This window comes from Aulonocara stuartgranti (genome assembly GCF_965226115.1).
Source record: "Aulonocara stuartgranti genome assembly, chromosome: 13".
NCBI lineage: Eukaryota > Metazoa > Chordata > Actinopteri > Cichliformes > Cichlidae > Aulonocara > Aulonocara stuartgranti.
Window position 1 is genome coordinate 34,421,066 of NC_138949.1, and position 22,154 is coordinate 34,443,219.

A 22,154-nucleotide genomic window follows, 5' to 3' on the forward strand; every position below is an offset into this window, starting at 1 on the left:
CATCGACGCTCAGCTTACCGTCGCATGCTCCTCTTCCTGCTCCTTAGAAACCGTCGCTAGGCGCTCGTGCAGCATACGGACTGATTCCTGGTCTCCACGGAGACGGGTGCTGAGCTCAGCGTTGTCGGTGCTCAGCTGCAGGTTCCTGCTGCTCAGATCCAGAACCTCCTCACGATATCTGGAGTTCTGCACACATCATCATCATCATCAATCATAATCTGGATTTCTAAAACCTGAACCAGACATATCCTGGTTTGGAGAATCAGAAGCAGTGTAATCGGATTACATTTAAAGTATTAAACCCTGAGCGACACAGACATAAACGTGTTTGTAAAATCAAGAGAAATCTGAGTCCGGTGCAGACGGGTCACAAACACCTCGGCTTAAATCAGCAGATATTTCAGTGGAGTTTGGTCAGCGCTCACCTCTCTGTGCAGCCTCTCTTCTTCTTCTCTGCTTCTCTCGTGTTCTCTCTCCATCTCCTCCAGTTTCCTCCTGCAGGAGGAGAAGACGGCGTCATGTGGCTCTGCAGCATTAAATTTAACATTAAAGGGCGACAACATTAGAAGGATGCCGATCCTGCGCCGAGACCAGAGGAGAGTAAACCGGGTCAAGCTATCTCAGGTTTACGCTGAGCTCCTGACTCATCACGGCCCATCGTCACCTTTAGCCAATCAGATGACAGCAGGTTCTGCCTCACCTGCTCAGAAACAACCACCTGCCTGCACACCTGCGCAGCCTCAGGGGTGAGCTGCAGCTAGAGCCGCGGCGCTCACCTCTTCTTGGCAACCTCGTCCTCCATCTTGTGGACTTCCTGCTGCAGGGCGCCGAGTCTCTCCTGGAGCGCTGCGTTCTCTGATCGGACCTCCTCCAGCTGAGTCCTGCGGCCCAAAACACAGAATCAGAACCGCGCTCTGCACCTCAGACAAACGCAGCGTCGTGATTGGACAGCAGCTCAGCCAGCGCTGTGAACACGCGCTATATTCATACAAGCGATGGTGCACAAACTGAAACACGCTGTGGTCGGAGGAGGCGGCTCAGAAACCAGAGGAAGCCGTTATTAATATCTTCAGCTCAGCACCTGCACAGGTGGGCACCATCGCTGCAGCCAGCAGTGGGCGAGGCTTCGTCTGGTTTCACAAACCGAGAGCACAGAGGCTCCACACGTCATCATCATCATCATCATCGTCGTCAATCAGATCAAACAGACTTGAATTATGAAGAAAGAATTTAAGGAAAGACAAAAGGACAGACAGGAGGAGGGCGGAGTCAGTGATAAGTATTTTCATGCATTTAGATGATGTCATTCGGTTAGCGATGGGGTGAAGGGTCAGTCTGCAGCAGTGCACTGTGGGTCAGGCAGACGGAGGTTAGTCTCCGGTCTCCGGTCCGGCTCATGCTCCACAAACCTGCGTGCACCGGCCGGCTCCACCAGCTCTTCCAGAGCCAGAACCAGGTCCTCCAGCTCCAGCAGCTGCTTCGTCATCTTCTTCTTCTCCCTCTCCAAGTCTTCCTCCGCCGTCCTCTGCCGGCTCTCGGAGTCCCGCAGAGCGGTCTGCAGCTGGAGGAGCTGCTCGCTGCTCGCCGGCTCGACCTGACCGGTCTTGGCGTTGAGCTGCTTGCGGAGCTCCAGGACCAGGTCAGCGGTGTCGTTGAGCTGGGAGCTGAGGTCTCGGAGGTGGTCTCTGAGAGAAGAGATCTCCTCCTCCATCTCCACGATCTGGGTGGAGAGCTGGTCGGTGAGCCGGATGTAGGTCCCGTTCTCCTGGCTCAGACGCCACACCTCCTCTTTCTCCTCCGCCAGGCTGGACTGGAGCAGCGAGGTCCGGCTCTGCTCCTGCTCCAGAGCCTCCTGCAGGGTCTCCTCGCCGCTCCTCCTCCGGTCCAGCTCCTCGGAGATGCCGTCCAGCTGCAGCTGTAGGTGGTCCACGGCCATGGCCTGCTCCTTCAGGTCCTGGATCAGCCGGGCGCGGTCTGTCTTCAGAGAGTCCAGTTCGGCCGCAAGTCTGGAAACTGACTCAGCTTTGCTCCTGAGCGCCTCCTGCAGGTTCTCCAGCTCCGCCCTGAGGGAGGAGACCGTGTGCTCGCGGGCTCGGAGCTGAGCCTGTTGCTGGGCGACGGTGCAGGAGAGCCGGTTGCAGCTTCCTGCCGCCTCCTCTCGGTCCTGCAGGAGGCACGCGGACGCAGCCTGCAGCTCCTCCAGCTCAGCCTTTGTGTGGGACACCTGAACCTGAAGCTCCTCCTCCCTGCTCCTCGCTAGCAGCAGCTCCCCCTCCGCCGAGCTCTTCTCCGAGGCCAGGCGTTTGTTCAGAAGCTCCTGAGACTCCAAGAAGGCGATACTCTCCTCCAGCTGCGCGCAGGCCTCCTCCAGCCGAGCCTCCAGCTCCCCGCTCCGCCTGTAAGACGCCTCCAGGTCCTCCTTCAAATTGGCCTCTGATTGGCTGGACGCCCGCAGGACATCCTGCAAACCGGAGACTTGCTCTTTCAGGAGCCGGACCTCTTCCTCTTGCCGTTCCTCCATGCTCCTCTTCTCTTCCCGGGCTCGCTCCTCACTGCACAGTTTCTCCTGCTCCGCCTGCACGAGCCTCCTCTCCCAGAATCCTCTCTGCTCCTGCAGCCGCCGGCGTTCCTGGTGGAGCTGGTGCAGGAGGCGGCGCTGAGCTTCACCGTGCTGCATCTTCATCTGAGCGAGCTGCTGCTCTGACTCCTCCCTGCTCCAGGAGACGCAAAACCAGCCAAGCGTCCATAATTCAACATGCACGTACAACAACAACAACGGGAACTGTGTCGGTTCATTTTATTTTGAAAAAACAGGAACTCAGAGCACCTAAGCCAGGGGTCAGCAACCTTTAACACCCAAAGAGCCACTTGGACCCGGTTTCCACGCAAACGCAAACACTGGGAACCGCAAATAGTTTTTGAAATCTAAAACGAAGATAACACTGTATATGTTGTTTTTTTACCTTTATGCTTTGTGTGAACAACTAAAGTAAGTAAAGTTTATTTATTAAGCGCTTTTCACAGACAGGCAGTCACAAAGTGCTGCACACAAAGATTAAAATAAACAATACAATCAATAGACATTATACACAATGTAAAGGATCAAATGTAAAGAATGTAAAATAGGTGGATCAACAAAAGGCTTGTTTGAACAGAAAAGTTTTTAACTGCTTTTTAAAAGAATCCACAGAGCAACTAAGGTGTGCTGTTTATGAAATCCATGAAGTGCTACAGAGAAAATTACATTTTATTTATGTAATGAACACGTTTGAAGAAATATAACCAAAGTAAAGACACCCAGCTGAACTAAAATGATCCAGCAAACAAAAGCTGCTGTGAGCCCCCCTCATGTTGCCTTTGTGCTTTTGGAGCCTTGACCTGACTTTTAAAAAATAATTGGAAATAAGCTCGATGCTGCTGAAAGATGAAAAATAGATATTTGCAAAATTCTGCATAAATATGTATTTTACCTGGTTAATGTGTGTGGCGGGGCGTGGTCTGCAGCGCCGCTACAGGGGGGGCGGACTCATCTGAGCGGCACCCGCAATCACGCCTCGCCGCCTTTACGTCTGTGCTCGCTCTGCTGTTGTGTTGGTGTGTGTCGGGCTGTGAGCTGCAAAGCTACAGCCGGCTGTGTGCGTACAGCAACAGTGTGTGAAAAGCGTGTTCATGCAAACATCGTCGGGTCTGCCGTGGTATGTTTACAACAGGACTTCTGCTCTTGAACCTCTACGCACAGCGTCTGCAGGTCGGGGCTGTACGAAGTCACTTCATCTTTACAGGACTGTAAGCTGTCGTCTGTGAGGCGTGAGCGTGTTTGTTTTTAACATAGTTCACGGTGGAGCTGCTGACATAATGTGGATCCAAGATCTATAATTGGCCTACCTGGGGTTGAAAGTCTCGGTAAATGCACGGCGTTTCGGCGGCTACACCGGCTTCCACGAGTGTGATGCTTATTTTGAGCGATGAAAAAAAAAGAAGATATAATTTTATTTTTATATTTCAATATCACAATAATCTAACAATTTAGAACTACAAGGTAAAAAAGAAACAAACAAATAAAATACACTTCAGTTAAATACTTCTAATTTATTTTCCCAAACCACCCGGAGCCGCAAAATAAAGACTAAAGAGCCGCATGCAGCTCCGGAGCCGCGGGTTGCCGACCCCTGGCCTAAGCTTTTATGTCTCAGAGGTTTTATTTTGATAGTCACAGGAAGGCTGCTAAACTAAGTGTGAGGTTTGAATGGGTGGAGTGTCGACCGTGTGAGACAGACTCAGGTAAAGAGTCGAGCTTCATGATTGGTTTAAACATTTGATGCAGGGTCAGGCTACATGTCGGCACTCAGTGATGATGTCATCGGGTATCATCACACCTCCGCTGACATTTTTATGAGGTCATCACCCACCTGACCAGCATCACCTCCTGATCCATCTTCAGCTTCAGCTCCGCCTCCAGCTGGTCCTTCTCAGCGCTCAGCCGCTGCACCAGGTTACCAATCTCTCTGGCGAAGTTCTGCTCCAGCTCGGCGCGCTCCCGCTGCATCCTGGGAGCATAACCGGGGTCAAAGGTCAGAAACAGAGCGGGTCCCACAGCCTGAGGTACAAATCCTCAGACAGGTAACGTTACCTGCGCTCCTGCTCGTTGCTCCGCCCTCCTCCGTGCTGGATCTGAGTCTGCAGTTTGTCCACGGTCTCCTTCAGCTGCTTCACCTGCTGCTCCACCTGAGACTTCTGCTCCTCCAGCTCGCTGATCTCCAGCTGACACACAGGTGAGAATAAAACCAGAAAATTTAAGTTCAGCTGCCTCCAAGGTTCAGCTCCACCTGCTGCACCTGCTGCAGCACCGTCCTGACGTGGATTTAAAGTTCAGTTCAAATGAGGAGGAAAGCAGGGATACTGGGAACCAGCAGGACTCCATTCCTTTAAACTGGGACATCTGAACAAAAGTGGAAACGTCAGAGACGAGCAGTGTGCAGCCGTCTCTGACGGTGTCCCGTCGCAGGAACTTTGTTTCTGGTACGACAGCTTTTAGTGCGACACCTTCCTTACCTTGAAGGCCTGAGAGATGTCCTTCCGCTCCACCTCCATGCTCTGCCTCATCTTCTCCAAGCTGCGCTCATAGTAGTTCATCTGTGGAGGAGGAGGAGGAGCAAGTGTCATGGTCTGAAGGCTACACACTGCGTGCGATGTGTGTGTGTGTGTGTGTGTGTGACCTGCGTCTCCAGCTGGATGTTGAGCTGCTGCAGCTCCTCCTCGTGTTTCTGCTTCAGTTGTTCCAGGGCCAGTTCAGTCTGGATGCTGACGGCCGGGCCCGAGTCGTCCAATGAGCACAGAGCTGAGAGAGAGAGAGAGAGAGAGGGGGGCGGGGCTCCAATCAAAATTTTGGTTCGCATGTTGCCGTAGTCGAGTTCCTTGGAATCGTTAGCCTGCCTGCTCGATCCCACTTATAGGTTCCTGCACTCTGGCTACGATCAGCTGATTCCAGGTGTTGGAGGAGAACAGTAACACGGTCAGCGTGGACGTAACTTTGAGTTTTATTGCACGAGAGCGTGATGGTGAAGCGGACACTGCTCCAGGACTGAAACAACTGCATCATACTGCAGCTAGCCAAGAACCCAGAGTGACGCTAAAGCCGAGTGAATGCTGACCCCAGACCAGCACCGTGATAAAGTGAGCCGCTGCTGAACTCAGCAGGTGACAGATGATGAGCCTCCGTTTCTACCTGTCCATATTTCTACAGTAGAATCACCATGACGACCGCTTTGAAGTCTCATGTCTGATTTGTGTTCATACATGAGTGAGGTCACGTGTGTTGGTGTGTGTGGGGCTGCAGCCTCAGGTGTTTATTGTTAAATGGTGATTATGAGACAGCGCGTTTCATTTTACAGAGAAACATGAAACATGTAACGAGCAGTATAACGAGTGGGAGTAACTAAGTAATCACAGGAAGTCTCAGGAGGCTGGCTCAGCCAATCACATACAGCCCTGTGTGACTGAGTGTGTGTGTGTGTGTGTGTGTGTGTGTGTGTGTGTGTCACCTGCTTTATCAGCCGGCTCCAGTTTCTTCCTGACCCGAGGAGACGAGCAGTGCTTCACGTCCGAGTCTGAACAAAAACACAAAAACCAAATCAGCTCTGAGAAACCGGAACACACACACACACACACACACACACACACACACACACACACACTTACCAAGAGACATGATTAATTCACACCGAGACTGAAACCTGTGGGTCTGTGTGTGGGCGTGTCCACACCTTACCTGTAAATCCAGTTAAAGTCTCTCAGCAGGTTTTACAGCCTCATGTTCACGTCAGACAAGAAAACATGAACCAACCAATCGACCGATCGGTGATCTGGACGTTTGTTTGCTTCTCTCTCATTTTTGTGTCTGACAAACTTTCGTGAGAGTTTTTGTGCGTCTGATTAGAGGAGATAAAACTGAGCAACCAGCAGTCAGCTTTGACATCAATAGCTGTGTCCAAATTCATGGGCTGCGTCCCCCTGAGGACCCGGCCTTCGTGGTCTACGTGGGCCGGGTCCACAGAAGACCTTTGAATTTGCGTCTCGGTGGAGTTTAATAAACTCTCGACCGTCTCACACTTCTGTTTAATCAGTTTTCTGTTTGACGTTTATTCAGCTGTGTGAAAACCACCCGATGGATTAATAAAGTTTTATTTTGTCTAATCTAATAACTTCAATCTCAGCCAAACTGATTTACTCACAAACAAACACAACACTGAAAAAGCCCAACAATAACATTTTTAAGTTATCCAAGTGACTCATATATCATGTTTAACCTGAGTAGCGAAGACCATGGGGGGGGGGGGGGGGGGCCTGACAACTATGTGCAGGGAGTTCGCTGTTGTCCTGGGTCAGCTATCGAGCTGGTGGGTAAGAGACGTGTCTGAAAACATCGAAGCACTTTTGCAAATATGTGGTGTCTTGATAAACTGAGCAGATATTTGATGTTTGCACAGCTACTTTCTCTCCCGAAAATATGTTAAAAGTTTATTTTGTGACCCAGAAAGAATAATAAGAGTAATATTAAAGCTAAGCAGCTGCCGCCATTGTTAGAAACTGAAATTGTCTGGGCTGCGCTATGAATTCTGGGATATGGTGGGCCACGAAGGACACACCTGACCCATCCTTCAAATCTGGGGAAATGAAGGATGCATTTGTCGGCTGCATTCGGAGGAGTCTACGAATTTGGACAGCCTTCGGCGCGTCGCTGTGACGTAATCGGCCTACAGATGCGGCCTCAGGAGGACGCAGCCTTTGGACACACCCCCCCAATGTGAATCGAGCGTTTTTATTGGACGGTTTTCTGGATTCAGGCACAGCGGCGCCCTCTCCTGACAGGAACGGGTTCACTTTAGTGCGTCTGTCTGCTGTTTTTCACAAAGCCTAGAGGCTGAACGGGTTTGTCGTGTCAGGAGCTTTTGTGTGTCGTTGTGTTACCTGAGTCTGACTCCGAGTGTTGCTGGTTCCAGCTCAGCACGTTGGCGGCTCCAGCACGCCGTCTGCACTTCCTGTTTCTCCTCTGATTCTTCAGCAGCTCCAACTCTGAGCTCAGCTCATCGTTTCTGTCCTGCAGCTTCTGAACGCGACACACACACACACACACACACACACAGGTTTTCAGTGCTGACACACACAGTCCTGTATCTGCCTACATGCAAATACAGAGGAAACAGCTGTTTGGCTGCAATGCACATGTGACAGGATGATGTCCAAACAGCTGTTTTTACAGCTGCCCCCCTGAGGCTGGTGACTCGATGAATTGATCCTCAGCAGCAGAGATGCTCTGGCAACCAGGCTCACACCTGCCTGCCTAACGACCTCACTCTGCCAAGATTCATCTTAAGCACTTCTCTTTCAACTGCTGCTGTGTCCACAGTGTTACAGCCATCATTTTACCCTCAACGTCGCCATCGTTGTTCTCTTTCCAACACCGAGTCTTTCAAAGCTCAGAGATGTGAACGTTTTAAACTGTGTGGATCCAAGTGGAGGGATCACATTGAATCACTGAATGAGTAAAAAGAATATGAACTTTTAATATTCATTCAGATGTTTTCTGACTTTAAATTTTCTTTTCTCATTTCTTAGGTTTTTCTAATTTACAATTAAAACATTTTCAGCTTTTTTCCAACTTCTTCTTCTGTGTAAACGTCAACGTTTAGCAGTTCAGCACCTTTGTTGTCAGATTAAATTCGGTTTTCTTATCTCATTCAAATTTTTTAACTTAAAATTCAGCAATTAATTCATTTCAGTGCATACATTCAGATTTCAGCATTCACACTGCAGTTTCTTCAAAAAATGCACTTTCTAGTTTATATTTGCTGTATGTGTAATTAAAATTACATTTTAATTTGAAAGGACTTCCTGTCATCTGTTTCCTGGGAAGCCTTTACCTGCTGTGGTCTCTACACGGCCTCAGTATTAACGTTTGCTGCCTGCCTGCGTTTGATTGGCTGAGAGGACACATAGTCCAACACTTCACAGCTTACATTCAAAGCTGCAGACCGCTGCCTCATCACCACACCAACACTCAGGTCTGTAAATGAAATGTGCTTCAAACAGATTGTTTCTGCAAAATCATCGTGCCCTTCAAAATAAAAGCGTGACAATTTAAGGCGGTCGGTCTTACCCGGCACTGCTGCTCGTACTCTTTGATGATTTCAGACAATCTTTCCTCGTGACTCAGACCAACGCTGGACGGGTCCAAACCGCCAAACTGCCAAAACAAAAACAGCAGTCAGTCGATCATCAGCTGCTTAAACTGAAACGTAAAGTCACGGAGAAACCAAGTCAGAGGAAAGCTTCATTAATCATTCATCAGAAACAAGCTGGAGTTACCCAACACCAGCTGCAGTGTGTCAGCGACACACATGCACACACCCACACATCAGAGTTTATGGTCTGACGTTTGGCGTCTCGCTGTAGCGCGTCTTACATCCCTCGCTAACAGCGCTGTCAGGTGTGTGAATTAAAGCTGCTACATGTGATCTAGTTATGGAAATGCATTCTTTTCTTTCCGTGCATCACGTCACCCAGATCACCTGTGTCCTGGGTCACTTACCCAGAGTACTGGGGTACTGCAGGGGGCGCCACAGTCAAACAAATAAAAGCTGTAATTCATTATATTAGCTTTGATACTAACGGCTGTTATAAGGAATACTTCACCAGCAGTAAGTTCATGATTGAACCACAACCTTTAAAATTACAATCAGTGAACTCTGTTCATCAGAGTTCACTGTTCGTGAACGTTTTTAATTTTCCGTGTGATGCCGTCTGAATCCAGCCCTGAGTCCGAACAAGGTCTGAAAACAAGAGGAGGAAATGCTTCATCTGCAGTCGCGATCCACGTAGAGACCACCAACCAGCTTCGCGCTGTAGTCACCTGCAGCTTTTATTTTGAAGGCGCTCAGGTCACGTGAGATTGCTAGACGAGGTGCAGGAAGTGGCGGTCACCCGCTCATCTTCACTGTGACATCACAGAAGCGATCCAATCACCTCTGGCGAGTCTCACGGAGTGTGGAGCAGCAGCTGACCCACTCTCCACCGTCTTACTCGTTTCTCCCACTTCAGGTAAACTCCGCCTCCTTTCCCTTCACGCCTCACTCCTGCTCCCGTCTTTAAATCTGATAAATTTGCTGAACAAGTTGGAAGACTTTCAAACTCTTCTGTCACAGTTTGCTGGCTGAAAACATTTTTTCCTCATTACAGCCGGGAGCTGCTGTCGCTCGTTTAACGACAAAACTGGAAGAAGAACAGATAAACTCTGGGACGCGTGACGTAAGATTAGGTGTCAGAGGCGCACAGCGTGAGAACGGAGCCGACTGATGACGCTGTGAGTCAGACCGAGCTCTGGCCGTAACCTGGCGTTTAACCTCGGCGGCGGCGTAAAGGCTTTCTTTGCTCACCTTGTCACTCAGCATCTGGTCCAGGTCTCTCTGCAGTCGCCTCGCTGAGCCTTCGGCTTCAGTCAGCTTCATCTTCACAGCGTTCAGCTCCTCCTCCAGACGACCGTTCTCCTGAAACGACAGGACGCGCTCAGCGCTTCACGCCTCTGATTTTCAATAACCGATCTGATCACAAACTGCTCGTCCTGATCGGGACCTGTGACTAAACATGACAGAGGAGAAGCGGTGTAGCACACCTGCACGGCGTTGCAGAGCTCCTCCTGTAGCTCCGCCTCCTGCGCTCTGAGCAGCTGCAGCTCCTCCTGCAGAGCGCCGCGCTCTCGCTCTATGTGCTGCAGCAGCGCCTCGCTCTCCTGCTCTGTCTCGCTGCGCAGAGCCGTCAGCCTATCGCGGAAGTCCTGCTCCAGGTCCCTGCCAATCACAGAGCGGCTCGTCAGCACCGGCGTCTCACCCGTGCACACGGCGGCAATCGTGCTATCAGTGTAGAGCGCAGCAGGCACAGAGCCCGACCCTTACCTGATCCGGCTCTGGTTGAGCGTCTCCATGCTGGCGTGCCGGTCGTCCACCTCTCTGACCAGCTGCAGGTTCCTGCGGTCGGCCCGCTCCAGGTCGGCCTTCACCTTGTCGCGCTCCCTGCAGGCCTGCTCTGCCACCTCCCTGAACACAGACGACAGAGAGCTCAGGGTTCAGCTCCTCGTCACAGAGCTCTGCTCCGTCACTGCGGAGGTCAGAGCAGCACAAACATCACCGTCGCCAACAGCTACCAAGAGCTTCAGACTGAAGCTCAGAGCACTCCCAGAAATCCCAACATACCAGATCAATCTGTGATTATTACAGGTCATTATCAGTGGAGACATCAATAATCCAGGACAGGACTGTCTGAGGAGGCTCAGAGGAGGCTAAACTCTTCTGATTTTAGCACAGAATGTAACTGAGCCTCAGATGAGCCCCTGAAATCTCAGTCTGAGAGAGAGGGAGGAGTTGTGACATCTAAATGCTGTGCTGTATGTAGGAATGAGGCGACATGAGGCACGAGCACAAAAACAACTGATTTAAAGTTAAACACAGGACACTAAATCCTGTCAGTGTGACAGGCAAATGTGAGTTTTTAAAGGACCTGCAGACGCAGCACGGGGCGCTGCTCCAGCCCCGCCTTGAGCAGCGCCCCGTGTTTCCTCGGAAAGTTCATCAAACCTACTGCAGGTGCTGGATTTCGATCTTGTAGGAGATGAGCGCCGCCTGGTGGATGCCGTTCCCGCTGACCAGCAGCTCGTTGTCCAGCGCCAGCGTCAGATCTGCCAGACTGAGGCGCTCCTCCAAGGGGAAGTCCAGAGTCTGCAGGGACATACACAGCTGGAGTCACTCACTCACACGCCATTATCAGGAACATCTGTCCAGCTGAGCCCGCCTCAGGTCACATGATTCAGTTCAACAATCATTAGAAGACATAGCATACATTTACACTGCTATGCAGATGACACCCAGCTCTATCTGTCCATGAAGCCAGATAACACACACTAGTTCATGCATTTATTACTTCCAGGCTGGACGACTGTAATTCATTATTATCAGGAAGTCCTAAAAACTCACTGAAAAGCCTTCAGCTGATCCAAAATGCTGCAGCAAGATTTTCTGTAAACTCGACAGAGCCCCTTATAATCCCGTGTGCCTTATGTGTGAACTCTGGTTGTGTTTACTGACCTTGAAATGATTTTATGTGCACGGCGCTCGAAAATCTGTCAAATGTTTCAGTACGACTTTGCTGAGCTACGAAGCCGCACCGCTTGATGGATTGTCGGAGCATTATGGCATCGTAGGCGGAGCCTTGCGGAGTGATACGTACTGCGCTTCAACATAATGTTACCGTACTGTGTGTGTATAACCTCTTTTTAAGTGTTGTGGATATTATACATGGTTATGCTGAGGATGTGTCGGCCAGTTTCCACTGGAAACGCCTTTTGGTTAAACTGTCAGCGAGGAATTTGCATTTGCACTGTTACATGTTTATATAACTTTAATGCAGATAAAAAACAGCTGCTTGTTTCAGTGAAAATACATTGATGTTTGTTTTGCACTAATAAAGTTGAGGAGTTGTAAAGTATTTTGTCTCGTGTCGATTATATCGTCAGTTATATCGTTATCGCAAATTTTCAAATGTATATATTGATATAAATATTTTTGGTCATATCGCCCTGCTCTGGTCTGTACTGTCGGACAGTAAAAACAATTGGGGCGACTGTAGCTGTGTTTGGTTGCTACATAAAACTGAATTAAATTCAATGAGTTATGTGAGTAAATGAAAACATAATTAGAATATATGTATGTGACTTCCTGTCAGTCATAAAGTCACATACACAGAGACATACACACAGTGCTTTAACTGTTACGACACACACACTCACTCACATGCACGCACACATACATACACAAACAGAGTTTACAACACACCATGTGGGTTTTACGTCTGGGGTTTAATGTGTTGACGCTGTCCAGCCCCACTGGACAGCGTCAACACATTAACGAGCACGGGGCGATCCGTGGTAGCTCGTTAACGGAGATTTGCCGAGTTATGGTGTTAACGTCATTTTAACGAGATTAACGCTGACAGCACTAGTGGAACACAATGAATATGACTGCACATTTAAGCCGACATCACCGATTCGATACTTTGGTGTCACGGTTTGATATTTTTTCGATACAAAAAAAAATGTTCATGCTTTTTTAATTTGTCATTTATTAAAATTATAAATATATATTTGAACTCAAAAGTACAGTTTTTAAATTTAATGTTGCTGAAACAACAAAATAAAAATAATAAATCTGATGGAGAAATCCCTCATCTTTGGAAAAGAGTGTGTATTACAGAGAAATGTCTCTTTCCAAAATAAAAGCTATACTATCCGCTTCTTCTGGGCTATATTCTCAGCAGCATATTAAACATATCAGGTCCCCATAAGGAGAATCACGTGCTAACGGCTGTCTAAATGACTCGGGTAAAGTTTGTAGCATGCTGCTTGTTGTTTTTGTCTGCTTCCACTTGTCTTTGCACTAGGATGATGTCGGAGTAAATGTGCAGTCATATTCGTTGTGTTCCCACTAGTGCTGTCAGCCTTAATCTGAAATGACGTTAACGCCACAACACGGCAAATCTCCATTAACGAGCTACTGCGGATCGCCCCTTGCGTGGGGCTGGACGGCCAACACGTTAACGAGCTAACTGCGCTAACACACTAGTTCCCACCCATGTAATTGAGCATTGCGTGGCACATCCAACATACTGTTTTACTTTAGTCCATGACTCGCTTACCTTCAGGGTCATATGTCACATGAAAACCAAAATAGTTCCAAAGGCCAGATCTGAATGAGGGTGGGGGAGGTTCAATTTGCCATGTTGCAACGAACTTAACTTCTGTCTCGCTAGCTTGCGCTGCAGTCAGTGGATCTGCGCTCGACAGTGCAGCCTAGGCGGAGTAGTCGAGCGCAGATCCACTGAGCGCTCAACACAGACAGCATCGTCAGAAGAAAAGTTGATAAAGTAAATTAAAAATGTTGTATTGTTCGATACATATGCGTACTGAACCGAAAGCACTGTATCGAACGGTTCAATATCAATACGAGTATAATCTGACAATACTATAATATTGGCCATATTATATTTACATTACCACAGTGAGATGACTTTAGTCTCATGAACAACATGAGCTATTTGTTATTTACTAACTAATCTTAAATGACTGTTCAGCACAGAAATGAAGCCCAACAATCATGTTTTACAGTCCTGTGGTCTCAGCCTCAGATACTCAACTAATCAAAGTGATGTCATGACAAAAATGAATGACCAACAAAACATTTTTCTCCGTCATTTCTGTCACACAAAGCTGTATGAAACGTTTCTCACGGTTAGTATCATGGTTGCTAGGCAACCTGAACAGCGCAACGAAGGCCAGACCGTCCCATTTCACAAGCCTCTCACTTCCGCACTTCTCGTACTTATAGTACGCACCGTACGTAGTACGCGTAGTGCGCGTACTTCAAGCGTGCAGACCCTGGATTGGGACACAGCCAGAGCGAGGATTTTCACATCAACACTAAGTCACATCCACCACAGAAGAAGAGCCAGAAACAGGAAACAATGAGCGAAGATGAGGAGGGGGAAGCGACCTGTTTGATTTTCTGTGAAACTGAGTCAGTAAAGACTAAACTGATCCACGAGCCACAGAGCAGAGGCTGCTCCGACACGCTCACAGAAACATTAACACAAAAACACATCAGAGGGTAGAACGGGCTCTTTGCCCTGTGCCCAGCTCTGACCTGCAGGATGTCCCGGCTGTTCCCGATGCCCTCCTCCGTCCACAGGGCCGCGACGCGCTCGGGGCTCGTACATCCTGAGCCGTCGTCCAGCCGGCTGAGCACCCTCTGACCCACGGTGGCCATCAGCAGGGAGGGCGAGGCGGAGCGGGCCGAGTGCTCCTCTGACACCTCCCGAGGCTGCATGGAGGAGCAGAACACAGAGTCCAGGTTCAAAGGTCGGCACGCAGACAGAGCAGCTTAAGCCCAACGCAGGACCAGACTCCAGAGGAGCGCCTGCCGCAGCCCTAACCATTAATCTGGATTAGCTTCAAGGCGAGCCTGAAACACGCCAACGTCCTCACACACACGCACGCACGCACATCTGTGTGTGTGTGTGTGTGTGGACGGGTATTAACATCTTCATGGGGGCCAAAAATTGGTAGTTTACTATACTTTTGAGGACAAACAGCCCTCATGGGGATCAAAATCCCCACGAGTTTGAAGGCATTTTTGAGACTCAAAATGTGGTTTTAGTTTCAGTGTTACGTGTTAGGTTATGGTCAGGGTCAGGCATTCATTTGTATGAGATCTTTGGGAAAGCGAGTCTCACTCGTTCTGCCTACATTTCAAAATAAGAGCACATCTAACTGCTCAGAGTTTCTGGGTTCAGTCTGAGTCACCTGACTGTAGCAGCACGTGGCGGCGGCAGCGCTCATCCTCTCCATCCTCGCAGCCTGTGATCACGATGGCCTTTACCTGTCTGTGTGCACTACTACCTGCTCACCTGCAGCCACCACAGCTGATTGGACTGATGAGCTCCAGCTGCGCAGAGCTTCCTGACTGGCTGAAAGGAGGCGAGGAGGGCGGTGCTGCGTTCAGGAGCTGCTGGGACATTCTCACTCTAAACACAGCTCATCGATCTGACTGACATTATTTCTAATATTCAGCTTCTTCCTTTTTTATTCGACACTGAAATAAAATGTTAAGTAATTTAATGAAGCTCACAGTCTTTATCTCAGCAGTGAGACGTTCAAGGTCAGGGTCACTCAGGTCTGAGGGGCGGAGTTATTGACACAGGTGAAGCAGTGACCTCATTTTCTTTCGTGGAGTATTTCAGCAGCTCTGACTTCGGCTGCAGACTCTTCTCTGAACGTGTGCGCCTCACCTTGTGTGGCGCTCTCAGGTCAGCTTGTCGTACTGGGGTGGAACAGGTGATGGGGGTGGAGCCACAGAGCACCTTCTTGAATTCCCTAATGCTGACCCTGCCGTCTAGGTCGGGATCCAACTTCCTGAGCAGCACGTCCACTTCCTGTTTATGAGCAGAGAGATCAATACAGATACTGATGTCATCACAAAGGGCGACGGTACACACCTCACCTCAGTGTGCAGGTGTTGCAGACCCAGGTGTTCGCACACCAGCATCAGCGCGTGTCCTCCTGGCTCCTCCCCCTGGTGGTGACCTGCAGACAGACACGTGAACCTGAGCTTGAACACGGAGGTTCTTCCTGCATTGGCCTGCTGAGAACAAGCTTCTAAACTTTCATCTCTACATCTGAGCGCGCTCCGTCGCGGTGTGTGGACACCGTGCTGCTGAGATGTGTTCCTGTCACGTCGGTATGTAACTTTGATGAACACAGTTTTGGTAAAAAGAAAATAAATAACTATAAATAAACTATGAAGACAGATTTATCACTCAGGAAGACAAATGTACAAACAGGAAGTTGTCACCAAGTGACGGTGTGCAGTACGATTGCTGAACGTCAGAATAAAAACACCCAGAAACAAAGAGAAGGGAAACGTTCAGCAACAAGATGTGTGTGCGTGCGCGAGTGTGCGTGCGCGAGTGTGTATGGAACCAACAGCAGCAAGAAAACTCCAATAATTAATAATATTATTGACAGGACGTGGCGGTACCTTTACACTGAAAGGATGTCTCCTTCTGACTTCCTGCCTCCTCGTCAGACTTCAGGCTCTGCAGTGAAAACATGAAGGTCAGTGATTGCAACACACACACACACACAGTGAAGCCAACAGCTATTGGAAAAAATTCCTGAGCAGTCGTTACTTCTGCCGCACTGAGCATGTTATATATTTGTGTGTGCGTGCTCACGTGCACACTCCTGACTGTCACGCTGAAGAGCTTAGCGTGTAAACCCTCGTCCATCGGGACATTCACGGGACGGGACCTTTAGATCAGGACCTTTAGGACGTGTTTTGCTCGCAGATTAAAATGTTTAAATATTCGATGAAGAAATCTTCAAAAACATTCAGAATCAGCTGATCGCTGCACAGCTGAAGTACTGCCATCAGCTTCACATCCATCACAGTCCAGTGATGGACTCTCTGCAAAAACAGTTTCACTGACAGACACAGAGAGATTATATCAATTATAAATTAAATAATAAATTATAATTCTGACTGAAGTGCACACTCAGGCCTGTGAGTCCCGTTCAGCCATGGCTCATCTCTGCCATTCAAACACACTTCGTATACTGAACTGTACATTTATTGTCTTTCAAGAAGTCATTTTTATTCAGTGTTTTCATAAAAGCCTCATTTTTATGCATTTCTGCTACTATGGAGAACACGTGAGTTGAAGGACCAGTTGGAAACCTTTATCCAGCTGCTGATGTTGTCATTGCTCAGCTCTGCAGTCGGCCCTCGAGGACTGGAGTTTGAGACCCCTGCTCTCGCTTATTTGGTTGCAGTTCTACTGAGATTTAAAAATAGACATGCAAACAGGATCGTGGGCGCTGCTCTGTGGGCGCTGCTCTGTGGGCTTAGGCCATGATGTCCCGTGGGACACATGCTCTGTTTCAGATCCAAATGAAAACTCTCTGATGTTCCTGTTACTGTGTCAGTCTGACTCTCAGCATTTTACCCTCTTATGCAGACTGACTGATTCACCACAGCTGTGGTCACACTGTGAAAACATGTTTGGTGAGAGGTCGCCGACCAGTCTCCAGGCCTTCCACTGATCAGTGCAGGAGGAAACACACGGACTCATGAAAGAGGCCAGTGTGTCTGCAAACTCAGGTACAGCATGAGGACAAAACTGAAGGCACCACGACGCTGCCCCAGCCTGGAGGGACAAAGTCCAAATCCATACTCGGCACCTCTCCAGCACCAAAGTGAGCCGCAGAGAGTCAGTTACTCGAGGTGAAGACTGCAGTCAGACCATTTCCTTCTGAAAAACTGTCCAATGCCTCAGACAAACCCAGGAAGAAAGGAAAGGGTGGCTCTGGTGTAAAGAAGTGATGAAGAAGAAGAAGAGGTGGAGTCGTGTTCCCGCAGCAGAGCCGCTGCACTGAAGCTGTTTCACATTCTCAGTCAGCAAAAACTAAAAGTGAGAAGCAGCAGCCAAACCAGCGGAGCGTCTGCCAGCAGCCGCATTCCTCACAATCCCACTTCCTGAAAGACCTCCACCGCCCCGAAACCGCCAAACCTCCTCCTCCCCCCTCAGGTATTCACAGCCTCGGCTGCAGAATTGCAGGAAACCTGAGACCAGCTGACTTCACACAGTGAGAACCAGACCGCAGCTGCAGCCTCACCGATGCAGAAACATTCAGAGGTCAGAGGTCACAGCATCGTCACGGCACGAGAACAAAGTGACAAAGAGCTGAGTAAACCTCCTCCTCTGCAGGGACTCCGCCCTCTGCGTGCAGCTGAAAACCTAAAACCAGAAACTCTAATTAGAGCTGCAGCTCCCGAGCGCCTCGGCCGGCGCAGACACACGAGATCCAGGCGACGGACGACGGCGGGACCCTGCAGCGCGGCACGCACACGCAGTTTCAGGTGTTCAGTCAGACAGCATCACTGCGGTACGCTCACACGTACAGGAAGCCCACATTCAGGGCGTTCCCACAGTTTTTAACTGAAACTCCAACCAAACCACTCGAAAATGACTCCAGAGCTCAGAGTTCTAATTACTTTAATTGCAGGCAGACCTCCAGCCGCCATAAACATCCTGACGAGTGAACCGAGTCACATGACCACACCTGGGCGTCTGATAATGTGGCTTCATGTAATCCATGACAGAGACCGACGTGACATGTGCCAACATGTGACTTCTTTGTGTTGATTATGATTTTAAATTCTTTATCAAGCTAATCACTCCGGCCAGCGAAGAAACAGACCACAGCCGGGTTAGCGTCTCAAACTCAGTCAAAGGAAAGAAGAACAGGAAGTCAGTGTTTCAAAATAAAACTAGCTGTCTCACCTCCACGCTTTCCAGTGACGTCGCCCGTCTCAGTTTGGCCTTTCGGATGCCGGTCGGTGACGAGTCTGAGGCCTCCGCTCTGGATGGCGGAGAGTCTTCTGAGTCACGGGTAAGCGCGGCGTCGGGTTTACTGCGGCGGCCGTAACGCTTCGCTCCTTTCACCAACTTTGGCTTCACCTCCTCTGGAACAGCTGCAGAGAGGAAGAGGAGCAGCCTGAGTGGGTCAGCAAGACGCCGCTGCGACACTCGGAGCCAGAATGTGCCAAAGAAGAATCCTCCTCGGACTTTAACCAGACCACCCAGCTCCTGCACGTCTGCAGCCTGCAGACGCCGTTTATCTGCGCTCTCTGTCCCAGTTCTACATCCAAACTGTTCAGAGGGCCGAGGATTCGTGCGGCGTCCTGCTGCGCCACAAACACTGAAACCATGTTGGGTCATAACGAGCTGCTCAGTGTGCTGTGGTGTCAGCGACCGCAGCAACACCAACACGGCCGTCGGCTGTCTGAACATGTAAAAGCCCTCACACCTGCATTGCTGCCTCAGAGCCATGATTAATCCAACACAACACCCTGAAGGTCACATGACTTAAGGTTTACATCGCGCTATAAATAACATGAAACCAAACAAGAGATCAGCTGACATCCATTTGTGTTCCCCAATCATGAACCTCTGACCCCTGACCTCTGTAGGCCTGCCCCCTTTCTATGTGTCACCTGGCTCCAGGTAGCTGCTGTCGTCCTCTGATGTCCCGAAGTCCAGAGAGCGGGACAGCACGGCCACAAAGCCCTCCTTAAACTCCTCGAAGTTCACCTGAAACACAAACACTTGATTTCATTGAAAGCGCCACACAAATACTGCGTGTGTGTGTGTGTGTGTGTGTGTGTGTGTGTGTGTGTGTGAGAGAGAGAGAGAGAGAGTTACCCGGCCGTAGCGCCTCTCTCCCAGCAGCGTGGCGAGCAGCAGTGGCAGGTGAGCGTCCAGCTGCAGTTTGCGGCACAGCGCTGTGAGCTCCTCTCGGTCCAGGAAGCCGGTCGCCGTCGTGTCGCAGCTGTCGAACTCGGCCTTCAGCTGAGAGACGTAGCGGCTGTGCTCCGCCTCCTCCATGCCAACGCATCACACCGTGGCGCCCACACCTGGAGGGAAAACATAGGTCAGGCAGAGTACAGCGAGTTATTCATGTGTAGTTTTGGTCTTTCAGCTGAAACACAGTGAGGTCAGTGACAGGAGTGGTTAAACTTCAGACTCTCTGCTTCCATTTAAGAGCTTGTTGAACGACCCTTTAAAGCAGCGGTCTCCAACCTTTTTTGCGCCACGGACCGGTTTATGCCCGACAATATTTTCACGGACCGGCCTTTAAGGTGTCGCGGATAAATACAACAAAATAAAACTAGTACCGGTACCGAAAAAAAGAAGCTTTATTCATAACACACGTGGAAAGACCCAGGAAAACCGAGTAAACGATAAAAACGATAACAAAATAACGCTGAAAACCGATAAAAACCCTGAAAACGAAACATTTCACGCCTGAGCCTCAACTCTCGCGGCCCGGTACCAAACGACTCACGGACCGGTACTGGTCCGAGGCCCGGGGGTTGGGGACCGCTGCTTTAAAGTATTACTGCTGTTTTTACCCAGAGTGCACTGTTTTCACAGGAAGACAACATGGCAGGATGATCCCAGGATGCTTTCTGTGGAGACCGTTGAGGTGACTCTCATCCCAAGTACAGATGTGATTTTAAGAACCCTCCGTGCCTGGAAGCCCGGGACTGCGTGCTGTTCATTCCACATGTATGACCCTGAAACACGCCTCGGCCCCTCCCCCATGCCTCTGTTACATCATCAGTGCTCCTCTTATCTGTGCGCTGGCTGTTTCACCATCATCATCCTCAGCACACTGCTTCAGCCTGGAAACACCAGACTTATTGATACGTGAGACGTCTGTCTCCATTAAAAACAGACGAGAGCTAAAGCACTCATCGATCGATCATCCACGGACCGTGTTCTGATTTTTTTTTTTATGTTTTGGCGATTACTTCAGTCATTTTGTCACAGAAAAGGTAAATAAATTACACACACTGTATATAAAAATGGACCCCTCCCTTTGTGGACATGCTGAAGTGGACCTTTAACTTTGTGGCCTGTGTGTGATCACCTGGCTTGGCGCTGTTATCAGTCTGCATCCACAGACACCTGCTGATCAGTTCTCACTAACATCCAGTCAACATCCTAGAATTTCACTGCAGACCCAACCTGGAGCCCGTTCTTCTTGGAGGCCCCATTAGTACAGTAACCTCACAGCAGCCATGTCATCATTGGTCAGATGATGTCATTAAAACGGCTGAGGATCTCCTCTGTCACACCAGCCCTCTACACGTCCTCCTTCTCCACCTCCTCTGAGCACCTCCTCTTTTCCTCCTGCCAGTGTGTTATCATTGATCATAAGCTCTGTGGTGATCCTCCAAAGTTAAATTCAGCTCGTATTTGATATTCTTGTATTCGATTAGTTATCAACACCCTGATCAGTGCAGCTGCTGTTGTGTTTTGTGCTACAACAGTGGACAATGAAGTTGTTTTGAAAGCGACACAGGTGTGAGATACCCGAGCAGGAGTTTAACGTCAGCTACGGTCAATGTAAACACGAACGTTTCCGGAAACCCCCTCGGCTCTGTCCGGAGACTCTCGCGAGCTGAAGAAGCTTCACCATGGGAACAGAGTCGCGAGCCGCGGGAACAAAAGCCAAAGAGCCAAAAAAAAGTACAAATAAATCAATAAAACACCGAAAAACTTTTTTTTCACCCCTTTAAACTCCCGCTTCTAACGGAGAGTCTCCCCGGTAACCAGCTCACGTTAACATTAACCAGATGAAGTTAACGGTAACCGTGAGTCCGGACGGGTCGGTAGGTCAGTCTTACCGCGGGAAAAGTTCTCCTCCTCCGGTCAAACTTCACGTTTCCTCCATGAACGGCCTCCCGGAGCTCCGCCGTTAAGCCGCTGAGCACAAGTTACCGGAGCCGCAACACCGACACACCGAGCACCCCGAAAACCACACACAGGGGTATTTCCGCTCCGCCTTCACAATAAAACACAGCGACGGTGCGGCATTTTACCGGCAGCGGAACCTTTCAAAATAAAACACAAACAAACAAGAAATAATAAGATAAGTTTAAAACTGTGAATTACAAATACTCAAACATAATAAATAAGAGGAAATAACAGGTAAATGCACACATCAGTGTACCCCACCTGATTGATGTCACACCTGATCAGCCTCAGGAGCAGCTCTGAAACTAAACGTTACAACAACGCCCTCTGACCTGAACGACTCTTTTAAAGAAGCTGCTGGAGCACCAGAGTCCTGAACACTCAGTGACTGGACTGACACACACACACACACACACACACACACACGCACACCCACACACACACACACACGCGCACACACACACACACACCCACACACACACACACCCACACACACACACGCGCACAGTATATGTATGTATGTGTGTGCGTGTCCATAGTTCAGCTGAGACAGTGTCCTTCACCCTGCCAGGCTAAGTAAACAGTCTTCCAGCCAACCCAGGTGGCCTTGTACACAGCAAAATCTCCAGTGTTAAATTAACACTAGAGAGTGTCTATATGGGTCCACACCTCTGAGTGTTAAATACAACACTGTTGAGTGTTAAATTAACACTTTTGACAGTGTTATATGT

General features: G+C 49.4%; 1 protein-coding gene across 5 annotated transcripts in view; it reads right to left on the minus strand.

The window, feature by feature from the left end:
* The window catches only part of ninl (ninein-like), a 28,123-nt gene extending 6,199 nt beyond the window's left edge, over positions 1-21,924 (minus strand). The window contains exons 1-24 of one of the 5 annotated variants that reach the window (XM_082557134.1): positions 21,685-21,924; positions 21,354-21,560; positions 19,363-19,574; positions 19,155-19,251; positions 18,442-18,632; positions 16,137-16,194; positions 15,600-15,682; positions 15,388-15,531; positions 14,244-14,420; positions 11,131-11,267; positions 10,449-10,589; positions 10,169-10,343; positions 9,933-10,043; positions 8,657-8,743; positions 7,468-7,606; positions 6,042-6,107; positions 5,217-5,338; positions 5,053-5,133; positions 4,631-4,761; positions 4,410-4,547; positions 1,410-2,711; positions 777-881; positions 426-495; positions 19-186 (exon numbers count right to left, since the gene is read on the minus strand). In XM_082557134.1, the coding sequence (XP_082413260.1) occupies positions 19-186; positions 426-495; positions 777-881; positions 1,410-2,711; positions 4,410-4,547; positions 4,631-4,761; positions 5,053-5,133; positions 5,217-5,338; positions 6,042-6,107; positions 7,468-7,606; positions 8,657-8,743; positions 9,933-10,043; positions 10,169-10,343; positions 10,449-10,589; positions 11,131-11,267; positions 14,244-14,420; positions 15,388-15,531; positions 15,600-15,682; positions 16,137-16,194; positions 18,442-18,632; positions 19,155-19,251; positions 19,363-19,545 (3,906 nt within the window). In that variant the 5' untranslated portion in view covers positions 19,546-19,574; positions 21,354-21,560; positions 21,685-21,924. Of the gene's footprint in view, positions 1-18; positions 187-425; positions 496-776; positions 882-1,409; positions 2,712-4,409; positions 4,548-4,630; positions 4,762-5,052; positions 5,134-5,216; positions 5,339-6,041; positions 6,108-7,467; positions 7,607-8,656; positions 8,744-9,932; positions 10,044-10,168; positions 10,344-10,448; positions 10,590-11,130; positions 11,268-14,243; positions 14,421-14,902; positions 15,215-15,387; positions 15,532-15,599; positions 15,683-16,136; positions 16,195-18,441; positions 18,633-19,154; positions 19,252-19,362; positions 19,575-21,353; positions 21,561-21,684 lie in introns of those variants that run through there. The other 4 variants (XM_082557133.1, XM_082557132.1, XM_082557136.1 and 1 more) reach the window with 4 other exon arrangements.
* Between the last annotated feature and the right edge of the window lie 230 nt (positions 21,925-22,154).